The following is a 26,297-nucleotide window of genomic DNA, read 5'->3' as shown; positions in this document are numbered from 1 at the left end:
TAAAGACTTCTCATTCATTTCCCAGCCACCCAGACCTGAGCAAACAACCGCTATTAATTCCAACACTGTTTGGCCTATTAGCTCAGGCTTCTTATTAACTAACTCTTACATCTTAAATTAACCCATTTCTATTATTTTATATTTTACCATGATGCTCATGGCTTCTTGGGCAGCTCCATGACCTCTGCCTCTTTTGGCAGCTACATGGTACCTCTCTGACTCCACCTATTTTCTCAATACATATCTGTTCAGATTTGCTGTCTTGTTTTTCGCTACTAAGCCATTGGCCAAAACAGCTTTATTCATTAACCAATGGAAATAAAACATATTCACAACATACAGAGGGGAATCCCACATCAAGTAGAACATCTAGGTGTCTGCCCATGTCCAATCAGAACTGCATGCTATGATTCCCAGAGCTAATCTCACACCATAAGCTTAAAGGGACTTTTTTCTCTCCTGCCCTTCTGAAGTACTCGGAGTTGCCTTTCCCTGTTGCTTGTGTGTTTTTCAACCCTTCTTGTTCAGTTGCTTGAACCAGATGGGGTCACAACCTGCCCTTTAAGAAACTGATGTGGTTCTTCATCGTCTTATCTCTAGCCACCCTTCTATTAGTTCTTAACTGTTGGGTTATCTACTCCCTGGGACCAATTATTGAGAAAACCACATATTCTGAACTTTATTTTTGCTTATCCTTTCTTAAACCGTTATTTGTTATCATGTATTCATACAAATGAACTGTTGTCATTTTTAAGGTCAAGACTCATATTAATTAGATTAATGTTACATAATCTGATTGGTGGTGTATTGGACAAAGCAGTCTCATCTGTTTTAATCAGTTCCTTCCTGTTTAGTTTTCCTTTAATTATATCAGTGAGAGTGTGCTTCATCAGCAACCAGAACTGGATGTAGTGACCCGTAGAAAGTATTAATCATTAATCACTCTGTCTTAGTCACTTGGTAAGTAAAATAACATCCAGGATGTTTTTCTTGAAGACAGATCCATCCTCTTTGGATTGAGTTGCACCAAGCAGAGTGGGAAGAATACGTACGGTTAGGAAGCCCAGCACAGCAGGATGTGGTAAATTTGTCTGACTTATCACTTTTGCTCAATGGCTAAAATCCTGTCTCATTTTGGAGACATGTATAGAGGAGTTCACCGGGGTTTATTCCATCCTATTGGTGGACTGACCTGTGGGTTTCCATGTATTCCTGGCCAATTTTCACATACACCTTAGGCCCTGTGTGTGTGCAGTGGGGGATGGGAGGTGACTGAGGTGTTTGGCAGCTCCTAACATCAGACACCCAGTTCTGATACTGAAGTGCCTCTCTGCGTTTTGTGGGTTTTTACGGTGCTAGCAGCTTTACCTTAGAGGAAATCCAGGCAGTCTGACTGCCAGTATGGATAGTAACAAGACCTTCAGAACAGTTCCTATGGCTCTGAGTTCTGTGACTCAGCACTGAAACCGACTCCTCAATGCTTTTCCCTTTGATTTGTTTCAAATTCACTTAAATAAGAACAAGCCAGGAATCAGATTTCCATACACATAAATACACACAGCATACACGCAGGCAAAACCCATTCTGTAAACACATAAATAAAGAGAATGATTACATTTAATTGCCATATTGGGGGTTTCTAGCCATTGAGATTTTATTGGAAGCAAGATGTAAACTCTATTTTCCCCGAGTGGAGATGATTTATCTTTAGCATCTAGCTTATATCGTTTCTATTATATCTGTGAACAAAATGATATAAAATTATGTCCTACTAAAAGGAAAAAAATATTGCTTAACCCCTTTTTGAAAGAATGCTGAATTTGAATAGGTTGCATTTTGCACTCACAAAATGCCAAAATTATCTACTTTGTTTGATCTTCTTTAAGCCCAAATGAGGCCTCTCAGAATTAATGCAGCCAGACAGCAAACTCATCTGGAGTAGCTCCCTACTACCTGCTCCTCTTAACCCACAGGACGTCCCCATCAAGAAAAGGCAGTGCCAGTGAGTAATGAAATAACTACCAGCCAGGGTGTCTGCCAATTCACGAACTTTCTCCAACTCAATCTGCGCTAATGGCTAAATCAAAGTATTTCAGCTCATAGAATAAAAGCCTGGAATCTTAATGCACCATATACAGAACACTGAAAAATAATGTCAGGCATTATGCACATGCAAAGTCAAGTGGAAAATTGAAGGAATTATCAGTTTGTCTCAGGTCAGGGCAGGAATTTCGGAACTGCGTGACCTAGATGAAGGTCAGTTCCATAATGTAGTTTGAGTTACTCTGTAGATACAATCTAAAATTCCTTCCTCCAACCCTCAGTTTTATTTTTATTAACCTTTAAAAATGGCTTCATCCCTTTTCGTCTTACTCTCTTTTCTCTACCAATCTGCAGTATGACTTTTGCTATTCTGTCCTGCATACAAAATCATGAATGTAGTATAACATGACTGATTAGTTTATTATTAAAGAGAGTATGTATACTCTTGTATTACTTTATATACATATCCAATATATTCATAAGCATACATATAATGGATGTTATTTATAGTACAAGCTGTTGAGAAAAATGAAAAAGATGGATCACTGAGATAAACATGTAAGAAATTATTCCTAGAAGAGTTATATCAATCACTTATCTCAACAAATGCATGGCATCCAAAAAATAAAGCTTTCTTAGGTGGTACTTCAGAACTTCAAAATACCAATGAACGTAACAGTTAGCATATACCCATCGCTCAATTTCCCTAAACTAGATATATTGCATACCTTGAGTTTTCCAAAGGAGGAAGTTTTAATTGCCTCAGCAGTTACCTAACTACAGACCTCATCTGAATTCCACTAGGATTCCACAGTGCCCACAGATTCCTTCATATTGAGAAAATATATGTGTGTGTGCTCGGTGTGGCCCCTGGGCACAGGTGCCAGGTATGCGCTAAGTCAGGTTAAAGGAAACCATCTCCCACTCATCCAAACCTTTCCTTTGGGCCATATCTCTTTGATTCACCTTCTCATCCACCCTGTTTATTATATAGCAATACATACCCACATATTTACCTACGTGGATACAAACACTTATGCTTTGACTTATTTTTATAGATTGTTACAAGAAATAAATAGAAAAACAAAAAGGGAACCATTATGACTTACCGTGTTTATTTTCACTGGGTGAGCAATTCTTGAATATGAGTCTACTCCATACTAGAAAATAGGGCACGGTACTACATAAGCAGTATGGGCTAAGAGAAAATCATTCCCATCCAGTGATTGCATATATGGACTATATGGACTATTACAGGCATGAATGTTATGAATGACGGAGTTGATAGGGTCTGTGATAGTTAGGTAAGATCTCATGGGAGGAGGTAGGAAGACAGAAGGGGAGTTGAGCTGAAGGATGAGTAGCACAGATGCTCTCAGAAAGGTAGGGGTGAATTAAAAGGGTGAAGAAAGATACTGAGTGAGAGGCACCTCTTTCGCAGAGGCACTGGAGTGAAGACCAGAAAGATGTGGCCAGAGTCAGTGGATCTGAGAACAAAGGGTGGAGCAGTAAAGAAGAGAAAGCTGGAGAAGTGGATAAGGGCCTGAACAGACTTTTAGGCAAGGTTGGGACTTGGGTGTATTGCAAGAGCACTGGAAATTACTAAAGAAACAAGAAAATAAAAATAATTTTTCCCTTAAAAAAAACATGTCACTATGTCACCTCCCTGAGGTGCCATGCAAGCTGACAAGGAATGAAACAATTAACTGTCTTACCCAGTTATGCTGCCTATGAACCACAACAATGACCAGCATCACATGATAATCCTAAGGGTGCACAGTGGCATGCATACCTTGGTGCTAACAAGCCTCTCTCTTAAATGGACTTAAGGCCTGTTCAACAGAAGGAAAGTTATGCCCAGTGTTGGAAACCTCTCCAGCTCCCTGGGGTTAGTGAAGTTATGATCTTGGAGTAGAAGCTATGCCTTACTGAACCTTAACAGCATTCCAAATATTTGTCCTTATACCCACAGGTGAGATCGTCCTCACCTCTCTTCCAGGAAACTTGTTTTAGCAACAGATGGAGACCATATCAGAAAACCCACAGCCAATCAAAATGTAGAGCTGCAGATCCCATTTCCAATGGATACATCTAAAATACAGTTCCTGTACCTAAGACTTAGGCATCATTGTAGAAGATAGGGAAGGAAGATCATAAGATACAGAGAAACTGGGAGTTTGCTATGAGATTATGTCTCCTAGTAACTTCAGAAGCTGAAATGAACAAGGATGATACCAGTAGACTTTTTAGTGTGGAAGGAGAAAAGCTCTCAAGGCCTCAACCCTCCACAGGCAACTAGGGATGCTGAAAACAGATACATACAAGTCACATTATACATAGTGAACATATTGTATTTATATATTTGGAGATCTATATGTTTCCTGTGTATGTACATAACAACAATTAATTTTTAAAAAGACCATGAGATTGAAAGAATGCTAGGGTGTATGTATAGAAGGAAGATTTGGAGTGAGGAAAAGGAAGAGTGAAATGATATATATAATCTCAAAAGATAAAAGATATATTGATATATAGATGATTAGATATAGGTATAGATAGATATCCTTATGTAAATCACTATGCTCATAGTATAGGAAATGAATTGCCAGAGTGGTTTTCAAGAAAATTTTGTTGAGAGGGGTGGACTAAAACAATGATTTAGCTGTAGAAATGGGGGGATTAGTAGAACATAGGTTGCACCAGAGACACATGCACCTTCTGGTGACTGGGAAGACTAAGAGGTGTTCCCTCAGTGACCTCTGCTGGATTTCTGGATTTATTGACAGAATCAATATGAGTTCAGTGCTCCATTTTTTTTTTCTTCGTTTGGCTTGAATGACACCTGATTAAGACCAGGTGAGCATCACTTCCTACCGCTCTTTGGGTTGGACCTGAAATCCTGTGAGATGATGAAATTGAATACTGAAATAACAACTTCTTGTTAGTTCCAAGATGTCACATTTCCTGGGATATTGGGTGTCTTATGAACTTTATTGCTGTGAAGAGATGCCATGACCACAGCATCTGTTATAATGAAAAGCATTTAATTGGAGCTGACTTATAGTTCAGAGGTCTAGTCCATCATCAGCATAGCAGGAAGCGTGACAGCACGCGGGCAGACAGGGTGCTAAAGAGTAGACAAGAAAATTCTCTATCTGGATTTGCAAGCAGCCGAAAGAGAGAGTGAGCCAGTAGGCCTGGCTTGAGCTTCTGAAACCTCAAAGCCCACCCACCCTCCTACGACACACTCCCTCCAACAAGGCTACATCTACTCCAACACGGCCAGGCTTCCAATAATACCACTCCCTGTAAGTCTGTAGAGGCGGGGCATTTTTATTCCAACCAGCACACTGGGCCTGTTGTTTTGTTCCTCTGTCCTAACTGGGCCTCCATGACGATTGCAGTATATTGATGTGGCAAGAATGCTCACATTTCCAACTTCTTTCTCAGCATTCGCTGCGAAAGTTTATCCTCTATGTGTCTCTGACAGAAACTCACTATGAATATGTCTCTACTTAAAAATGTGTGTGCGTGCGCGCACTCAGGTGCCTATGCGCTCACAGGTGAGCATGAACACTCACACCCTGTACACATGAGGAGATCAGAGGATAATCTTGAGGTCCATCCCTCATCTTCTGGCTCTTTAAGGCAGGGTGTTTCTTAGTTGATGGCTGTTGCCAACAGGGTGCACCAGGGTTGCTGGCAATGAACTTCTGGGAATTCTCCTTTCTCGGCCTCCCATCTCTCTGTTGGTCTTCTAGAATTACAGCAACATGAAATCTTGTTTTCTACATGGATAAGAGAACTTCTAACTTAGTTCCTCATGCAGGCACAGCAAGTGCCCTGTGCCATTGTTGTGAGATTTTCTTTAAATCTGGAATTTTCCTTTATGGCGCGTGTCAGCTTCTTCCATCACTTCTCTTAGGTGATCCTTAGGTGTTGCCTATACATTGTTACCTTAACTTTCCTTACAGTACCACACCTTGCCACGTCACTTGCACTTACACCAAATCTCAGAGACTGTTGTGTGTGTGCGCGCGCGCACGTGCGCATGTGTGTGTGTGTGTGTGTGTGTGTGTGTGTGTGTGTGTGTGTTTGCACAAAGTTCTACTGAAACCTTTATGAGTAACATCCAAATCTAGTTGTAGCTGTCCAGGAGATGATGTGATGCTGTAGAGGATGCTGGGGTACAACACGAATATCTCACGGTACCCTTCCAGTTCTCAGGTGGGGGAGGGAGACAGGATCTCCTTTTAGATTATATCGTACCCATGAAATCACACAGGGGCTCCCCGCAGCCAGTCCACACAGGCTGTCTAGTAGCCTTTCATTAGCCCTCTACCCTCAGAGTTTTTACAAACAGCACAAGCTCACAGTTCTTGGGACCATAGTCTGTGATTAAACCACACCACACTGCAGTAGCCTGGTCCACTCTTCCACACAGCGAGTTATAATGGATAGACCCATAGTTGGTTAGTTTGTCTTCTCTTTCTTCTTCTGTTTTGTTGGTTGTAAGTGGGTGTGTATGGGGGTGGCGTGTGTGTTGTGTTGAGGGTCCAACCCTGAGTCTCGTATATGCTGGCCACGCACATCTCCATGCTTGGCATTTTCAAGACACGTCTTCCTACACAGTTCAGGCTATTCTTAAACTCACCAGATAGCCGAGCCCAGTCTCAAGCTTGCAGTCGTTCAGCCTCCACCGTGAACTTCGATCGCAGGTGTGAAACAGCACACCTGCTGTTAATCCTAGCTTATTACGCATCTATCCTCCTCTTCCTTCCTCTGCCCACCACTGTTCCCCTGTGCCATCTGAGACATTATTACTTTAGCTTCCAAATGGTCTTCATGAGTCACACATTTCCCCCTAGGCCATGCTCGGCAGCACAGCCAAGATGATTTTTCTTGTTTATAAACCTGATCGTAGCATATCTAATCACAAAATCCGTTGGTAGCTGTCCTCTAATTCTTTTAAGTCAAGTATTTAGCATACTACGAAGACCCTTAATCTTCGGCCCCTCTAGGACTGCCAGCTCCCTTAGCCTCGCACTCTCCACCGTTCACAGTTCTGGTTGTCTGTTTCCACCTTTCAGAGCATTTCTGGTTCTCCAGAAGGAATTCCCTTTCCCCTTTCTCTAGCTGCAAAATGTACCCTTTAAAATTCCCCTATCTATCGGCTAGAAACTGTCTCTGTCTACTGCATAGCTTTATTCCTGTCCCCTCAGTGGTTTAACTGCCCTGCCGCTGCTCAGCACAGGGTACAGTGTGGACCCTTGTCTCCCTGCACTTACTTTGTAGGATGAGCAGCCTGAAACCAGGGTTCTTGTCAAAGTCAATAGCAACCAACTGTCATAACACGTAGGCATCTACCATCCATTTAGAGGCCTAAGACATTGCCTGGTCCAGGAAATGCTTGGTTAATATTTACATTTAGGTATAAGTAAATGGCATCCTGTACGTGATGGCTAATTCAAAGCAATAAAGGATCCATGCATAGCTCTGAGCAGTAGAGGCAAAGCTGATATCCTACAGCTCTCTGTCCTAACTACTGATGCTTTAGGCATTTATTGGAGCATCTATATTCTAATGCCATCTTCACATTCGGGTCTCAAATGTCTCTACACCCCTTCTTTGACAAGGCAGAATGATTCACCTCACAACTTCAGTTCACTTGTTGAGGTGACCTCTTCTCTCAATGTCTTCCCACTACTGTCCCGTTCCGTCTCTGGGAATTGTCCTTCCCATCCATCCTGTCTTTTCCTCATGCAATCTTGGCAGTTTACACTTTGAAGCACTTCTCTCTTTGCTCCTATGACTTTGGAACTCCTCCTCATTCCTGCGCCTCCAATCCTCTGGCAGCTACTTGTTGGCCTCAGCTAGTCTGTCAGTCGCTGCCCTCAGTGCCAGCACCTCCCCCTGGCAGCCATTAAGCAATGCCTGCCGGACGGACCTCATTACTTATTTACTGATGTTCTAGATATGAAGATAAATGTTCAGTAAGGTGGTGAAATAGATCACATTTAAAACGGAAAGCTTTGTGTCTTTGTTTGTTACTGTGTACTTGGACATTGTGTGTGCCAAGTCCCAAGGGTCCATTGGTGACTTATACAAGTACAGCCTTTGTTCTTTCACCATAGAAGTTAGAGTTTGGTAGGAGAGCAGGGCTCCCCGTACAACTGCTTTTTGTTGAGTGTCTATGTGGTGCCAGGTAGTGGAGATACAATTGTGAACAAAGACAGGAATGCTTTCTTGAAGCACTCATGTGGAGTTGGAGAGACAGACAATATAAATTAAGTGTGCATCAAATTGTACCCTTCATTCAGCATCTGGAGGGTACCCCATCGTGTGAGAACTAGGAACATGTTGTGGGTAACCTCTGAGGAGCACACATCAACTACACACAACACCGGTGGTGTGAGGAAAAACACTCAGTGTAACCACGTCGGTGAGAGCAAGAGAGGTAGTGAGGGATAACATTAGGATGAATAGATTTCTTGAAATGAAATGCCAAATGTTCTCCTGTGAGATCTGCAGCCTCTGTCAATATGCAGCAGAAATGAACGCCATCGTTCCTTTCAATACGCTGTATTTCTTCTTGTTGTGTTACGTGCATGTGGCATGTCGTGTGTTTACAGGTGCGTATCACATCTGAGTGTGTATGTGGAGATTAGAGTTCAATTTCAGATTTGCTTTTCTCTCATTCTTCATCTGACTTTTTGAGACACACTCTTTCACTGAACCTGAAGACCATGGACTTAACTGTGGCTAGGGTCCACCCATCTCTGCCTTTCAGTACTGAGGTCCCTTGAGCGTGCTGCCACACCCAAATCTTATTGGATTTCTGGGGATGTGAACTTAGGGGCCCATGCTTCTGTGTCAGGACCTTTACTGACTTGTCCATCTCCCAGACTCTACTTTCTACACTGTTTACCATAACCCACATAAGTGTCTGTAGCATACGAAAAAGTATTACAGTAAACATGGAAAACAATGATTATAACATTAATTTCATTAATTTCAGTTCACCCCATGCCTCTAAAAGTAATAATATACTTGCATAGGAAAGTATGTCAAAAATGTCCTAAAAGGAACATTAAAAAATATATGTTGGTGCAATGACAACATATGTATGAATGACAGTGTCATAATGAAATAATCTGTTTTGTATACTAACTCGAAAAGCATTGTATATATACATAAATATGTATACATATGTGCTTGTATGTAAAATTTTTGGTTCTGCTTAGTGGTGTGAAACTACAAACCAGGGGTTCACACCTGTTCATGAAATCCCTACCGCTGAGATCTCTCATACCCTTTGGTATATGGTATTTCTGGGGGGTCATCTAATCATAGATAAAAATTTTTTGCTAAGAATAAAAAGGATCCACTTTATCTGATGATTTGCATTCTCATTATTTGCCCAGGTGTAGTGCATCTATTAGAATAACATCTGGACTAGCCTGAATGCTCGTGAGAACTTGTTCCCAGTGCTGTGACTGTAAGAATTAAATCAAATCCAATTCTAAATCATTTCATATGTTTTGCATAAGAACATGTTGATATTTAATAATAACTGTGGAATTATTTCTAAGTCCTCAACAAAGCAGTAAAATGAATTATTAAAAGGACTTTTGTACCATTTGCTTAGTTTGTAGATGAAAGTATGGCCAGATATATAATAGAAAAAAAAATAAATGGAATAGCAAGCATAAGTATGTAATCGTTTTTAAGAGTTATCATATATCTCATCACACACATCGGGTAGCAGCCTGTCAGAAAATGTTCTTGGTCTGTGAAGTAGTTTATTCTGACATTCTCAATAGGAAGAGTGTCTCTGATACAGGGCACACAAACCCGACGGTCAGTGCATTCATTTACTTGGTTGGTTGGTTGGATTTTGTTTTGTGGTGTTTTGTTTTCAGATTTCCTCGGTGTGTAGAGTTTATCCTGTTTTGTCAGTAGGAAGCAAGTTCTCTTTCATAGGGTAGCCTTGTTAGTCACGCTGCCATTTCTTGAGGTGACCCCTTCCTTCTGTCCCCTCAGGGAAAGCGTGGGACTGAGAAACCATGTCTGATCGAGGCCTGAATGTGGCTGGGGTGGCTGGGGTAGCTATCCCTTTTTGAGAGCATTTGTGGACTGGATGGAATTCATATAACAAAACGTAAGTTAGCCAGAAGAAAGCGTGGCATACTGATGTGATCTAAGACTTCTGCACCAGGGGAGTCTTCAGAAAGCTAGGCTTATAGAGTCTAGAGCAATTGCCCACTTTTGTGCTTGGGTTTCCTGCCACATGGACACCTCCTTGGAAGTGTGATTGGGCAGAATGGCATGGTAAAAGAGGGCCAGATTGGTGGAGTGTGACCCACAAGACCTACCTGATCCAGTCACAGTGTAGGTGGTGAGATGGTGATTGTCGCCATGATGGAAACATGTTCAACTAATAACAGAATAAGCATCCACAAGGGAGAGAGGAGAACACAGGAAGGAGACCCCAGACACACTAGTGCTTCAGGCTGGCAAACTGGGCATGGGAGAGAGAGAAAAATTTAGAAGATGGTCACCATCACTGAGTCAAGAAAGTGGCCAAGTGCAGATGGACAAATTCAGACACTGGGATTTGAAGATTGCAACTCAACCCCCAGATCTGAAAACAGGGATGATATGGATATCTGCGCCAGGGGACCTGGTGAATGAGATGTCGGATGCATGGTGACATGTGTCAGAGTGGAGCTGGGTATATATCTCAGTGGGAGAGTATGTGGCTAGCATATACAGGTCCTGGTTTCAATCCGCAGTACTGATGAGAACATGTTGATTTTTGGTTTGTTTTACAGCCCAAGCAGGGGTAGTCTCCTCTAAAGTAACTGTAACAGTGTGACGGTCAGTGCGCATTGCTGTCGGATGCTGCGCACTGTACATGGCTGTATGAGATATATGTTGATGCCGATGACAACACAGTGTTTGTTGACACCAGTATCATACGGCCATGTGACCCTAGGGTGGCTGTGATGTGACTGGACAGTGGGACTATTTCAGCCCCCTTACACTCTCCAGACTGTGGTCCTGCGTGTGGTTTCCATATTGGTACCATGTCCCTTCCGTAGCTGAGGATACTGAGATACAGATGGATGCTGTGACTTGCCTTAGATGGCCCTGTGATTAGCTTGCAGCGCTGTGGTCTAACCCCATGGAAGCTGGTTGTATACAGTTTGCATCCTGCCTGGCTTGGTCTCTGTTCTACTTGCTGCCACAAGTTACCCTAGCTCTCCTGTGCCTAGTAGGTGGGTGGAACAGCGTGGCACTCCAGAAACTCCTCAGTGGTTCAGAATGTGTGTCCAGGACCCAGACTTCACATCCCACATCTTCCTGCCAGTCATTGGCATAACTCCCTAGAGACACTCAAAAGCAGACTGTTGTAGTCTCTTAACTCCAATAGTCATTATAACACAGGATATGGGAAGCAGGCTCAGTACTTGCACCCAAAGAAGAGTCGTCTTTATGGTAAGATATCAAACAGTTTCAAACGTAGCATGAAAAAAAATTTTTTTAAAAAAAGTGAAATTATAAACAGGCTGCGGTCCCAGATGAGTCAGTATGTATAAATAGAACAATTGGTGCACAGGGCCTCGGTGGTGCGACTTCCGTCTCTTCTGCGCGCGCGGTGTAAATCACCCGGCATGAGCCGCAATAGCCCACATAGCAATCAGTCTCTGTAGAGAACCTTGTCAGATCCGCTATGTTACACAACATCAAGATCATCCTTCCCTTCAGCCTGGTGCGTCCTTTTCTCCTCACATCCAGCAGTTAGCACCAAGGCCTGGAACCCTTAGTTACAGAACAAAGTGGCTCAGGAGTAATGGAGCCTGCATGAGGCTGCGCGAAGAATAATGAATGTGCCCAGCAAGCTTCCTGCCGAGATGCAGGTGCAGAAATCAGAGGGTCATGAATAATGCATGACATGCAGATTAGACAGGAGTTTATACTACTGGGTGTTTGCCTCTGCTACCTGCCTGGCTGCTATATGTGGAAAGAGGCTGGTAGCCGGCAGAGGCGCTGCCATTTAAAACTGGAACTCTCCTGAACGCGGCATGTCCTTTTGAAGAAATAAAAATTTAAATGATAGCTGGCATGTAATTGTTGTCTGCGTTTCGGGGCGAAGTAAGTACCCTCAGAGGAAGAAAATATTTCTCAACTCCTAGGTTGAGTTTAAGTACTGTTCCTGTTATTTGCTCATACAGATTATCAGAAGTTTTTTTTTTTTTTTTTTTTGGATTTTCCCCCTAAATTTAATAAACCATGATGGGAACCATGTATTGAGAATTTTTTTTTTTCATCTAGGCTCACCGATTTTTTTTTTTCTCAAAGACACCAGTGTCTAGAATGTTTTGTGATTAGGGAATGATGAAGCCCAGCGCCCCTCGCCTGTGTGCGCTTGGGGTGTGAAACGGGAGGTGATAAGACACTGTGATCCTTCAACTTCAGCTGCTATAGTAGCGGCTAGAGTTGATCATGTGGAAGACACAGATCCCGGTATGGTTATGCTTAAATTAAGCAGGGCGCAGTAAAGGGGTTAAGGGTTTAAAGGACTTGGCGTGCTGTGGAGAGGGAATCCTTGAAACAAACAACTTCTGGAAATGTACTTAACTCTGAGGACCAGTGCCTCAGAAAGGAGCCGGGTTGAGTTCCTGGTGGTCTCCTGCAGCTTCCCTTTGGTCTATGGCCTTATCTGGTCATCTAGGGAATGATTTTTTTGACTCAAATGTTCATCTTGAGGATTCTGTTTGAAGAAGACAGGGGGAAATGAGTTTTGTTTCCTTTTATGTAAGTGTGTGTGTGTGTGTGTGTGTGTGTGTGTGTGTCTGATATGTATAAGCATCTATGAGAGAGATATGTATCTTGAGGTGCTGGAATATGAGCTGGCTTTCATTTCTAGCTGATACTGTCATTTCCGCCAGGCCCCAGCTTGGACAAATGCCAAGACCAACAGGTGATCCTTGTAGCTGCAGAACAGCAGGAAGTGGGCCGCGCTTGAATGAGGCGGTTCAGCAGAGGGGCTGCCTGGCCTCCTTCCATCTTTCTGCATAATTATCGCCCCCTCCCCCATGCAGAGCGGAAAATCTGTGCTGAGCAACTCAGCTGCAGCCACCGCTGAGAAGGCTGTGAGAAAAAGAATGCTAATAAGGGGTGGTAGAGGAAATCAGCTACACAGTGCCACCCAACTCAGGTTCGGGAAAGATGGCGCTCCCGCCTCCACCCCCAAAACGGCTGGCCTGCCCTATCTGTTTTGATGTGATTTTTCACTGAGTAGCAGTGAGGGGCTGGGGTGCGAAGAGACCTTAGGCTGCTGGTTTTAACAGAGCCTTAGAACTAATTAAGATAAGTTTGTTTCCTTCCTTCATCCTTCCTTGATTCTCTCTTTCTCTCCTTTCCTCCCTCCCTGTGAATCAAAGCAATGTGTGAAGAGTGATGATGATTTGAACTAAGAATGGCTAGATCAGGACTCCTAGGCAAGCAGTCCAAAGCAAGAAGTGAGCTGCTCGGCAGCTGAAGTAGCCAAACTGCTTCCTTGGCCAGTTGATAACTCTCAAAGCGGAGGGTGTCCAGCCACCGGCCCCAGTTGGAGGATACCAGCAGCACTTTTAAATTCAAACCCTGCGTGACGCCAACCTAGGAAGCTTGGAAAACTATATATTTACTCCTTTTACCTGCTATCGTTCTGAAATCGCTCCTTCCTCAACTCAGCTAGAGCGCATCAATTTTAGAAAGCCTGTCTCCTGCAAATGACCATTCACCCCTCCATCCTGCGCTGTTTACCCTCAGCCCGTTTCTGGCCACGTGGATGAGGTCCTGCTGTCTTCTTGACTTTAACATTTAGAAATTGACTGAAAGTGTGGTCATTTAACTGTCTCTTTGTGCGGTTTCTATGGCAACAGACGTAAGAGGGCTCTATGAGGGCAGGTGTCATGGCATCCCTGCTATTTTACTCACTCTTACCCCCAGGCCAGGATTACATCCTCAGTAACGGTGTCTTCTGCTGAAGGAGTACATCTGTTCATTGAAACCAGTGGTACTTCCCTCGGGACCTTTACAGTTGACGCAGATGCCTTGCTACCTTGGGAGAGATAAAGAAAGAAGCCTTTGGATTGGAAGCAGAGGAATTTAATTGCATTTGTTAACTAAGAGAAGGTCAAGTTCACAAGAGAGAACAAATGAACTTCATTTGTTTATTGATGGAGCAGATTCTTTCTGCCTTCCTCTGTGTGGTCAAAATTATGTTTTCTCAATCCCTGACTCCCTTTTATCTGTTGACAGGGTCCATCCATCCCCAGTTTCCAGGGTCCGGGGAAACCGAATGAATAACCAGAAGTTTGCTTGGTGAGTACGCAAGTTAAGTTGGGAATATCTGTTATCTTTTATTGCTGCGGACGTTTTGTTTGGTTTAGGGAAGCAGTGTCCCATGGATCCCCAGACTAGCCTGGAATAAACCAGCAAGGAAACACTGACAGGGTTCCTTTTAGTTAAAACTGTTCATTCACCAGAAACGCTCTGGGTAGCATCTTTCACCTAACAGATGTACCCAACTTCCCAAGATCACCCAACTCATCTTTGAAAATAGTGTCTTATTTAACCCACATGTCTTTTAGGGGTCACCTTCAGCTACTAATGAAAAATTTTAACTTAATTGAAATTATTATAAAATTAATAAATAAAATGTATTAATATTTACATGCCCTCCCTCCCTTCAGCCTTCACCTTAAATATCTATTCACTGTTTTGGGTGGGGGGAGCAATACAAAGGTCTTTAACTGACAACTTTTTAAACACAGTGCTAAGTGGAACTGCCCAGAAATGCCCTGAAGTTATTTCAACCACATTTGATAAATGATTCTTTGACAAGACAACTTAAAGGACTTCAAAAATGTTTTATGTGAAACCAAAAAAAAAAAATAGATTAATATTGGTTCAAATTCTGCTTCTTTACGTTACTGCGCAAAATTAGCCTTCCAGTTCATAACGCATCATGGAAAAGAAGATAAAAGAAATAAAGAAAACTGAAGGACTTGAGCCGTGTACTATGTTACCTCAAAAATGGCTAATAATTCATAGATCTCTGTCTTACTTTTTTAGATTATGCTTAGGACCAGATTTTGATCAGAAAATCTGGGATTTTATTTTTTGTAATGTGGGAAGATGAGTGCTGAAGATTCCACTTCCATATTAATTTAATTAATTTAAACCAATATTATATTTGAGGAATACAAACGGCACTTTGAGTACCACCTGATCAGTCTTCCTCCATTAAGTCTAATTAGCCCTCACAATAGCCTGGTGCTCTTGTGAAATCTTATGCTCTGCTTTTTTGCAGAGAGGGAAGCGGAGCCCAGAGGAGGAAGCCTTTTATTTGGCTGCCCAAAGGCTGGGCGTCCTTGTTAACCACTCTCAGGCATTAAAGCATGCTCTCCCCTGTCAGACTTTGAATGGTGAGAGACTAGCAAAGCCAGGAGATACAGAATGAAAAGCAAGGAAGAAGCTAGAGTCCAGTTTGGAGTTTATAGAGTTTGCACACCTTCTTAGTGGAAGGCACATTATACCGAAGAAAGTTTACTCCATGAAGAGGGAACATGAGATACTCCAGCGAGCAACATGAGCCAAAGATCCTAGGGAATACTATCAGCCCTGAGGTTCAGTTTCTGCCCCTTTGCTCTAGAGGGCTGAATGGGAAACACTGAATAAATAATATATTTATTCCCTCTCCCTTTTCCTTTCTACACAAGAGGTAAAGGTAATTTGTTCCTACAGAATTTGTAGCATGTCAGTTGGTTGGTAAGTTTAAAAGACTTTTATCTCTAAATAAGTAATCCATGAAAATAACCAAAAGGGATTTTACTACTAGCCCTGGGAAAATTCAACTCATGTTTATTTAACAACATTTATTTATGTCCCAGGCACTGTTACAAGCACTAGATTAGAAAGATAAATAAAGCATGGTTTCTATCCTCAGAGGGCTGTCTTCTAGGGGAGGGGTATGTGTGTGTGTGTGACAGAGAGAGAGAGAGAGAGAGAGAGAGAGAGAGAGAGAGAGAGAGAATGTTCTTAAGTCCTGATACTTTCCCAACTGCTTCCTGGGCCTTTATGCTGGTATCATATTCAGGCTCACAGACATGTGTGCTAAGCTGAGATTCGGTAATGCAATGTTGACGATACTCTGTGGACATGTATTCACGGTGCTGTGTTCATCGGACTCACTTATCACCTTTATTGAAGAGCACCTGGAGAGGCACGCTACTGGGGGGAAATATATAGGAGGGACAATGCCTACAGTCAGTTCCAAAACCTGAGGCTACAGCCCAGTGCTAGACCTCTGCCTAGCACACTCACACATTCTCGATTTGATTCTCAGTGCTGCAAAAACGAAGGAAGGGAATTGATCCCAGAGCAGAAAACCCTGGAGTAAAGACATATTGTTAGTAGGAAAAACAGAGAGATGAGCAACCGCGTCCTTTATCGATGAAACCCGACACCGAAGAAGATGAAGACATTTCTAAATTGATTCTAACAGGAGTACTGATAGATCCCCTGCATAAACTTGTTTGGCCGGGCACTAGCTAACATGTCTATGATCTATACTGCCTTGAATCTTCCTTAGGTAAACACTGTGACTCCGGTGTGTGGATAAATCAGCTGCGAGGAGGAAGCCATGAATCACCCAGCATCTCTCCTCGTGAAGTGATGAATGGTTGATACTTGGTTGTGAAATATTGACTTTGAAAAAGTCAGAGAGTTTAACTACTCGTCTAGCAGTGGTGAGAAGGGGCAGGAGATATTTGCTCTCTTCAAAATAGAAGTTGGGGATCATTTGTAGAATCCGATGTCAAGTTCATCACTCGCTTGTCGCTGGCTTCTGTTAGAGCCTCAAATGGTGCACCTAGGAGTTGAGAACGGTGAATGTGTGTGATGGGTTAGCAAATGCTCCAATCAGTTAAAGCTGGTCATTAAATAGGCAATTAAAACCCATCAATGATGGAAAGGCTTGAACTTCCTCTGTGGAATTAGATCTAGCTCCACGCAGGAGGTTCTAGAAGTCAATGGCCATGACCCACAGCTCCTAAGCCAATGTCTGCCGTTGGGTAAAGTGAGCTTAATTTTTTTAAGTAGCATTTCCCTCTGCACAATGCTGACACAAGGAAGCATCCACTGGCCACTTTCATGGTCACAGTACTCTGGAGGTGAAGAAATACGTGGGCAAAAATGTCTTTTGCAATAGAACAGCATCTACCCGAACCAGAAGAAAATGCCATAACACTGTGAATACAGCCATGGAGGGCCCCAGAGCTTCCTGTGAGCTTCTGGGTTCAGTGGCAGGTGTCAGGATGCAGCAGCGTCTGAGCTGTGTGTTCACTCTCAGGGATTCGGGAATGGCAGGAAGGCCTTCTTACAAGAATGGAAGGATACAGTAAAGAAGCTCTGGTCATTATATAATTAATCTAATAAAGAACCAACTGAGGAAAGGGGACCCGTCTGGATGCAGGCTCCAACCTCCTCCTCACAGCCCCCACACTGTGGATGGTTGTTGGCTTGGGAAACGTTAAGCCCTTGGACTGCAGGTGTGTGAGTTTATCAGTATCACACATTGGACCTCTGTTGTGTGTCTCTCTAGTGCCCCTGTTAGAGGGTGAAGACAAACCCATTTTCCTTTTAATATCCCTTGGGTTCACAGGCTGAGACCCTGTTATCTTAGCTGACAGCAGAGAGGCTACCATGAGAAAAGCAAAGACAGGTTCCTGAACACATCTGCCGCACATTCATAGGGGAATAGTCCCACATAGGGGGCTCTGAATGAGTGGATGTTGAAACGTAGGCTTCTGTGGCACCAATAGCATCTTACCAGAGGGGGTTTTGTTTGTTTGTTTTGTTTTTGGAGAGGTGATGAGACAAAGAGAGAAGACTTGGAGCTTCTAGGGATGGCAAGTTATGGGATGGTAGGTATGTGGGGGACTCTAGGTCAAGGGGAAGGGCTGTTTAGGTAGGTTCCAACGTTGTCACCCCTGGATTAACAGAAGTTGTCTCTCCTCGTAGAAATGAATCCTGTTCTTCTGGGCAGATGGGGAGCACACCGAGATTTTCTTGTTTAGATCTGCTTTCTAAAACTCACTTTGGAGTGTGCGTTTCTGTGCATGCACCCACGCACGCACGTGTGTAGATACCCATAAAGAACAGAAGACACTATCTGATCCTTGGAACCGGAGTTCTAGGCTACAGGGAAACACCCACATGGGTAGCGGGATCCAGACTCAAATCCTCTGGGAGAATAGCAAATGCTCCTAAGGTTCTTAGCAGTCTCTCCAGCCAGCATCTACGTCTTCTCATTTCCCTTGAGTCACATGGATTCTTGGGTATCAGCATTTTTTCATCTGCCTGTGTCACGTGGATACTTATGCCAAACTGCTGTGTTTTAGGGTACCTTTTTCTGCCGCTGCCTTTCACTGTAGGAATCTTCTTTTGGAACATTTAATTTCCTTTCCTGGAAAAGGTAATGCAAGGGGAAAAAAAAACTTTGAGATCTCTCAGGCAAATGGAAACACTGAATGAGAAGTTAGATTTTAAGTCACTGTAGACAGTCTTGCTGAAAGCTTTATCAAATTCACAAGAGAGGGGCCATTTCCAAGTCTGATTTCCAGCATTATGTCTTCAAAGGTACAATCCAAATCTGGAATCTTTGGATTTTGGTGCGTGTGTGCAGTAGGACAGGACCAGGAGGGTTCTGTGGGGATATTTGTCAAATAGACCCCATAGCTGGGTTAGAGCGGCGGTTACTGTCGGGTTGGGCTAAGTGCTCAACTGCTTGACCGTCTCTGTGTATCTTCATCTGTTGCTTTCCAAGTTTCCTCTCCCCGTGTTTTCCCTCCACATTTGTTGTTATTCGGGAACGGTAGTCAGTGAACAGAGCCTCTGGCACATGTGCCAAGAGTCACTGCCTGCCTTGGTGCTTGATGCCACATCACCGAGACTTTATGGTTGTTTTTATGCTTCCATCGAAAATGAAGCATTTCTTCCCATTAAAATAGAAATTGTCCTCACAAAAGCAGATGTAGTTTTCTCTATGGGGTGTCCCTGTCACCATCTCAATTATGATTTCTGTCTTACTGGTATGCCTGACATTGTATAGACACGGGCAAGTCCCAGTTTAAATAATCTCCAGCCAAATTGGGCATTCTGGATCTCATCACATGTAACATTTGAATTTGTCTACAAGTGTACGTCTCGAGTTTTTGCAGAGGGCAGGAAGTTCCTGTTCTCACTCGAATGTTTTACTGTCCGCGATGGGCTGTACTAAGCTTAAATATTTACATACATGCAGCTGCGAATGTGGCCACTGTCTTTGCGGATTCTCGGAGAGGGATGAAGCTCAGTGCTTTTAGACCATAAAAGTAAGATGAGTTTTCTTCTTTAATGCTTTTCCCATAATAGAGGGAGACACTGAGGCTGTTGCTAGGAGAAACCACTCAGGAATGTGGAGTAGAACCAGCCATTTAAGGAGAGACAGGCTATTTGCAGATGGCAGATTCTGAGTTGTAAGCATCTGCAGCTCAGGGGAACCAGGTCACATTGTCCATGAAGAAATGGGAAAGCCCACTGTAGGGACGGGATATTGCAAAGCTAGGCATAGACCCAAGTCCCTGCTCACCTGTCCAGGAGTCTTTCTACCACGTGGCAGTTGTCTAGCAACTTCAAAATGAGGGAAATCCTCAACATTATGTAACATCCATTCTTTGCAAACTGGGCAGAAGGCTTTGCCTAAGAAATTCCCACTCGCGCGATATCAGGGCTAGCAGAAGTAGGGATGACAGAGCCATAGCTGCTCATGACAGACAAGTAGCAAACAGTCCTGCTAAAGTCTTGACTCATCGTTTTGGGTTTTTTTTTTTCATATTCCATACTGATGGGCAATATTGATTGAGTTCTTTTTATTATTTTTTGACTTACAAAACAAAAGCATAGGACATTATGTGTAGAGTCCATTGTGTTACAATCCAGTCCCATAAACACATAGCCACTTGTGAATTTTTTTTGTCTACCCATAGGTGTTGTGTTGGTAAATAAGCAGAGGCCTTTGAGTTTGGCTTGGAAGAAAACTTTCCCCTGTAAGTGGGCCATAGCGATGCCAGCGGCAAACCTGTTTGTACTTTAACCCTGATTCCCAATAAAAGGGGTGCCTCTATGGAAAATTCCCAATAAAAGGGGTGCCTCTATGCAAAACTACATCGTAAACCCTCACAAATGCACCTCTCTATTCTCAAAAAAGTTTCAATTCAGGATCATATATCTCTATTTGCCTAGGTATTTATGTTGACTTAATTATTTTGACCACAAGCTGACCTCAGACTCTCTGGCCTTGAACCCCCACGCCCCTGCAGCAGCTTTCCTAACGCTGGAGTTACTGGCATGCACCAGCATAGCTGGCTTCGTTCATTCGCTGCTAACTTTGGCATCTCCTCCAAGTTAGCTTGGTGACCCCTGCAAGTAGTTAAATTCTGTGTTTCATCTTCAAAACGGGCTTTATTTTTTAAAAAAGAAGAAAAGGAACAACAGCAACTTCGGTCTAATTTCCTTAAATTCCTTTATCACCTAACATTTCAGCAAGAGACCTTCATGATAAAAAAAGCAAATAGGTTCATTCTCATTCCTGTTTGTGTCAGCTGATTTGGTCTCTAATATCTTCTTAGCCACAATAAAGATGATGTGGGAAAGAAATTAAGCGAGGTCATTTTCTTTAGTTATTTCCTTAATTATATGAGAATTGGGACTCTAAGATCATGCTGAGCTCTGAAGGTCACCAATTCTGAGGTATTTCTTTTTTCCATTACAAACTTGTGAGTGTTTTGCTTTCATCAACCTCCAGCTCAGAAGCACACATAAACATTACATTGTAGACCTACTGTACGGACATGTAGCATGCGTCAGGGGATGGTCACCATCCTGTCGATTCACGTCATTTGGTCGGCACTGTAGCCAGTATAAGTTTAGGACTATAAGGGTGCAGGACTTCAGCATATAGGACTGCCAGGTACAGGACTCCCATGTATAGGACGACCAGGTAGAGGACGACCAGGTAGAAGACCACCAGGTAGAGGGCCACCAGGTAGAAGACCACCAGGTAGAGGACGACCAGGTAGAGGACGACCAGGTAGAGAGGACCACCAGGTAGAGGACGACCAGGTAGAAGACCACCAGGTACATAGCACTATCAAGACAATGCATCTGTCTCACACTCGCTAGAGCCTAGCTGAAAGACATTAATTTATGTGCTCTAAAGCAGCTTGTATAGTTCTCATGATTATTGACTCTTCTCCAATAATGGTTATTGCTACATCTTATATAGTAATGAGTGCTTAGTCTTCACATAAGTGTAACTCACTGTGGAGAAGCTGCCTGAACTGCCGTTGCTTCCTGAATTTGAAATTACATCACACTGTTGTCCTCTGTCAGAATCTTTTCCCGTTTAAACTTGCTCAGAGGTTAAACTTTATAATAAAGAACATCTGCACAATGAAACCTGAGCAGGTGGAGTTATTCATATGTACAATGCAGGAAGCAGCGTGTTCCTACATGAAAATATGTATGTGTATATGCGCTATATAATAGCAATGTTTATTACTTTTAGTGGAGGTATGAGGTAGGGTCTCGGGTAGCACAGGCAACCCTAGATCATATGTAGCGAAGGCTGCCTTGAAATTGACCTCTTCCTCCTGTGAAGTTCAGGGAATCCAGGTGTGCACCATGACACCTGACTGAGAAACTTACTCCCTCATCATAATATTCAACAGATATATTTCCATAAAACATTTGCCGTTGCTAGCAAAGTAACGCTATGCCCAGTGTAAGTATTTGAGAGAAAAATAACTAAAATAGGAAGCCAATCAAAACCCTTAATGTGTCTATGAATATGCAGGGAATAGTGCTTGCAATAATAATTTCAAAAGGCTTAACAGTAAGAGAGTTCTGTGTGCTAGACATTTTGTCTTGATTTGCATCTAAGAAGCCCTTTTGAAATGGCATCTTTTTACAAACACAGGGTTCTTTGAGGATATAAGCACAACAAAGTCATCATCAATCACTTCAAAAAAAAGCATTTTCACATTATTGTTGTGGCTTTATCTGACCCCTGGTTTCTTTATAGAGTTCCCTTAATTGTTTCCTTAAAACTAATTATTGTGTATCTTGGCACAGGAAGCATCCTAATTGTAGTAATATGGGCGGTAGGGCTGCGTCCCCAGCACCCCGGCTGCCCACATGGCTAGCTTATGCTCCAAAATAACAACACACAAACTGTATTCATTTACACACTGCTTGGCCCTTTAGCTCTAGCCCTTACAGGCTAATTCTCACATCCCGATCAACCCATCTCTAATAATCTGTGAGCACCGGTCTTACCGGGAAAGATTCAGCATGTCTAACCTGGCGGCTTGCTTCATCGCGTGCGTCTGCCCGGGAGAGCATAGCATGGCATCTCTCTGAGGCGTCTGCTCCCGAGAGGAGAGCTGTGGAGTCTGAGCTCACTTTCTCTTCCTCCCAGCATTCTGTTCTGTTTACTCCTCCCACCTATCTTCTAACCAATGGGGGCCAAGCAGTTTCTTTTTATTTAACCAATGACCTTCCTCCATCACCTAATAATGTGTATCTTTTAATATCCTAAAATGGCAATAGATGATGTGTTTATCAAAATATTTATAACAATTCGGTATCTTTGGTACCATTATATAAATTCACAGCTAATAAACTACCCATTTTGCTAGAATCCACTCTCCAGTCTGTTGGAATCCCCTGCCCAGTCTGCTGGAATCCATTGCCCATTCTGCTGGAATCCACTGCCCACTCTGCTGGAATCCACTATCCGTTCTGGGGCAGCCAGCATCTCTTGCTATGTTTTCGCTCATTTAGCCCGCCTTATCAGATCAGTATCTCCCATTAGAAGTAATGATAACTAAGAGAATCTTGCTGCCGTAGCAAAGGAGAACCTGAGACAGGGGGCACAAGAAAGAGGACAAAGTGAAAGGGGAAGCAGATCAGGAACACGGGAATCCGAGCAGCAAGCATTTCAGGTCCACAGAAGGGCTTATAATGGTGGTTCCGACCCAGAGAGCCTGGCGGCAAATCCTTCACATGGCCCCTCAAACTCACCAGAATGGAGGCCACATTATGGGTGATGGATTTCTCACTTGGTTGCGTCCAGCCCTTGACCAAGGAAAGAAGAGACAGAACTAAGACTATTCTATATACTAGGAGAAGGGGAAGGAAAGAATTGTTGTTTCCCCAAAGGAAAAGATGACGTCAGTGGCAAGCCATGGAGAAGACTCCTGACAGTGTAGCCCCTTCGGTTTCCCCTTCTGTTCAAAACTAGAAGCGGCCATGAAGGAAAGAAGCTCTCGGAGTTAGGGATTTTAACTTGAATGCTTTCCCTTGGAGTCTGCTGTTTTTCATCTTTTCAATGGTACCAGGATACTCTATCATCAATAGCTAAGGTAAATTGCTTTCTCAAGTGTCGCTCTCTGTTATTCAATAGCCAGAATGCAAGGATGCTCAGGCAAAGTACATACAGATCCTTTCTCTCTGCACTCAGAGTGTTTCATCCTCATCCCTGTGATCCTTCTCACTGGCATCCGACTTTGAATCCCGTATTCAAGAATGCCTTTTCCAAATGGGCAACACACATTGTGTTGGTAGCAAAAGAGGCAGACAACAGTAGAGCCTCCTGTGAGGTGCAGAAGGCATGTGTTCATAAGCTTGGTGTACAATAGCCTTTAACTCCTACACTCTAGTTCTTCCCTATGTCAGTCAGTGAATGTCTGGCCCAAACCATTGCAATGTTGTCTTTGCAGTGCCCTTAGGAGATCATACATGTCTTCAGAGCACCTTGGAGAAAAGTGATTCGTAAACCGAGATCTTTAGCCACCGTCCCATCTCAGCTTTATGCTAGAGCAATCTCTTTCCTACCGCCACGCTGATTCATCAGATGCCTAGCATCCATTACAGCCCTGACAAGGCTATCATTTATTGCAGCTCTCTTGGACCTTTCTTAATTCAAACAATTTATAATCCTGCGCCTCTAGGTGTGTTGAGGACCGAGTCTGGTGCAATACAGTCTGTAAATATGGGTTCCAGCAATGGTATGTGTCCCATTTAAGCAGAAAGTGAACTTCTAGGGAGTAATACAACATTGACTTCGGCTTCCCCAGAATGGCAACCCTCGGTTTCCCCATGACTGTATGAACACTAGAGCTAATTTCCTGAGCTATAAACTATGGAGAGCATTTATAAACAGGCCTGTCAACTTACATCCTGTAAAAACAGCAATGACTTTAATCGTCCATAGGATGACATTACTCTTTTTTGCAAAATAGAAATCTCTTCAGTCTCATCTTTTTACCCATATTCCTCTAACCATTCCTCAAAAGTCTGTTAAGAAAGAGAAATACTACTTTGAGAGAAAAGAAACCATAACTGGTATTTGTCACTTTAGACCAGAATTATTGCGTGCCGTTTGCAGAACCCTGTAGCTTGTCTCAAGAATGGACCGATATCCTTCAGTGAAAGTGATTTACAGTAATCTTCCCCAAACCGCGGTAGTATTTACTTGTGAAAGACAAGGAAGTAGGGAATTACATTTGAGAGAGGAAACAAAGGCGGCGGGCAGCCATGCTAAGAACGGAAGAGAGTTGCTGCCACCTAGAGGTGAAATTGGATATTGCTTGCGAATGTTGTAAAGACGTTGATGTCTTGCAACCTTAAAACTGAAATGCTGTTTAGGGATTTGTGTCCGACCCTAAACAGGACTGGACCCATTTGCCCTTAAAGCCTCCATTAATATTGGGCCAGTATTCCTCATAAGACTCTACTGGCTCTGGTGTGTGTGTGTGGTTTTTTTTTTTTTCGTTGTTGCTGTCTGCAGCCTTGTTTGTGCCGTTGTAAGTCTCTGAATGTCTTCGTCCACCGTGGTGCATTCTGAGCTGTTTGGAAGCTGGGGGAAATTGTCTTTTCCACACTCCGAGCTGTCCTTTGAAAATATCATCCCAGGATTTTCACTAGTGATGTCTTCGGTTCTCATCTCACGGTGTTGCTCATGTACTTTTACTTCTTCCCCAAACAGGCAGGAGGCAAGGGCAGCCTGTGTGGAGAGAGCACAGAGTCCTAGGAACACTAGCAAAGAGATGGGCGCCCTAAACCTCATCCGAATTGTGTGAAAACCTACACAGCAGCTGCCTGTGGTAGTACTTGCCCATAATCCTAGCATTCGGTCAGAAGAGGCAGGAGCATCCAGGTGTTTGAGGCTAGCCTGTGCTACACGAGACTCTGTCTCAGAAGCTAAAAATAAAAAGAAATACAACACCAACAACGAACCATACAAACAAAAAGCCCTGCAGCCAAATGTAGTGTTTCCCTCTAAGGCAATGCAGTTTGGGCCATTGCCATTTGGGTTCTGACTTTAAAAAAAAAAAAAAAAAAAGTTGTTGGGACATTTTAAATAGAAAATTTTTCTAGGTGACGACACCTAGTCTGCCAGAACCTTCGCCCTGTCATGCTGTCCTCTTCTTTGTGAGACTGCCACGTCGCACACCCCCAGGGACACGTTTCTCACCATGTTTGTGAGAAGGTGCCTCTCTGAGAGGTACAGCCAAACACGCTGGCATGGAAATGTGAGCGGGGTGGGGGGGAGCTAACGAGAAAATACGTGTGACTTTTCACACCTCTCTCCAGTCCTTGAAGGATGGGGTGTAGGAGTGCAGTAGCTGAAGAAAGTGTGTCAAGTGTGCAAGAGTGTAGTGGGAAATAGACGTGTGGCTGTGTGTGTGACATCTGTTCTCCTGTCCCCCCCAGTTATAAAATGTGGGTCACCATGGAATCGTCATGCCTGCCCTTACCTATTTAATTATAGGCATAGTCTGATGCCAGTGAAGGGGCCTATGTAGGAAAGTACTTCATAGGCCACCGAAGGCAAACCTCCATGTTTGTCTCTTCTTATTGTTCTCTTAAGTGTGCCCTTCTTTTTGGACGCTTTAACAAAGCAAAACTTTGGTATGTTTCCTTTCTTTCCCCATTTCTACAAGCCAACTATGATTCCAAAAGATTCAGACTTCACTCCTTAACCCCACCTGACTTTTGGAGCCCGCCATTTCTCCATGTGACCCTGGGTTTCATTAATGGGCTTGCACAAGAAAGTTCTGTGTCTTTGCTTTTTCTCTGTCCAGCAGTTCTTC

At 43.2% G+C, this 26,297-nt stretch overlaps 1 protein-coding gene across 1 annotated transcript in view; it reads left to right on the top strand.

Annotated features, from left to right (window-relative positions):
• Klf12 (Kruppel like factor 12) overlaps positions 1 to 26,297 on the top strand; it is a 379,112-nt gene that overhangs the window by 291,343 nt on the left and 61,472 nt on the right. The window contains exon 6 of the mRNA XM_041666771.1: positions 14,356 to 14,418. Within this exon, the coding sequence (XP_041522705.1) occupies positions 14,356 to 14,418 (63 nt within the window). The remainder of the gene's footprint in view (positions 1 to 14,355; positions 14,419 to 26,297) is intronic.

This window comes from Microtus oregoni, unplaced genomic scaffold (assembly GCF_018167655.1).
Source record: "Microtus oregoni isolate MIOR12 unplaced genomic scaffold, Mior012 000001F_ref0000356, whole genome shotgun sequence".
Classification (NCBI taxonomy): domain Eukaryota; kingdom Metazoa; phylum Chordata; class Mammalia; order Rodentia; family Cricetidae; genus Microtus; species Microtus oregoni.
The sequence above is the reverse complement of the archived record's forward strand: the minus strand, read 5'-3'. Positions and strand labels throughout refer to the sequence as shown.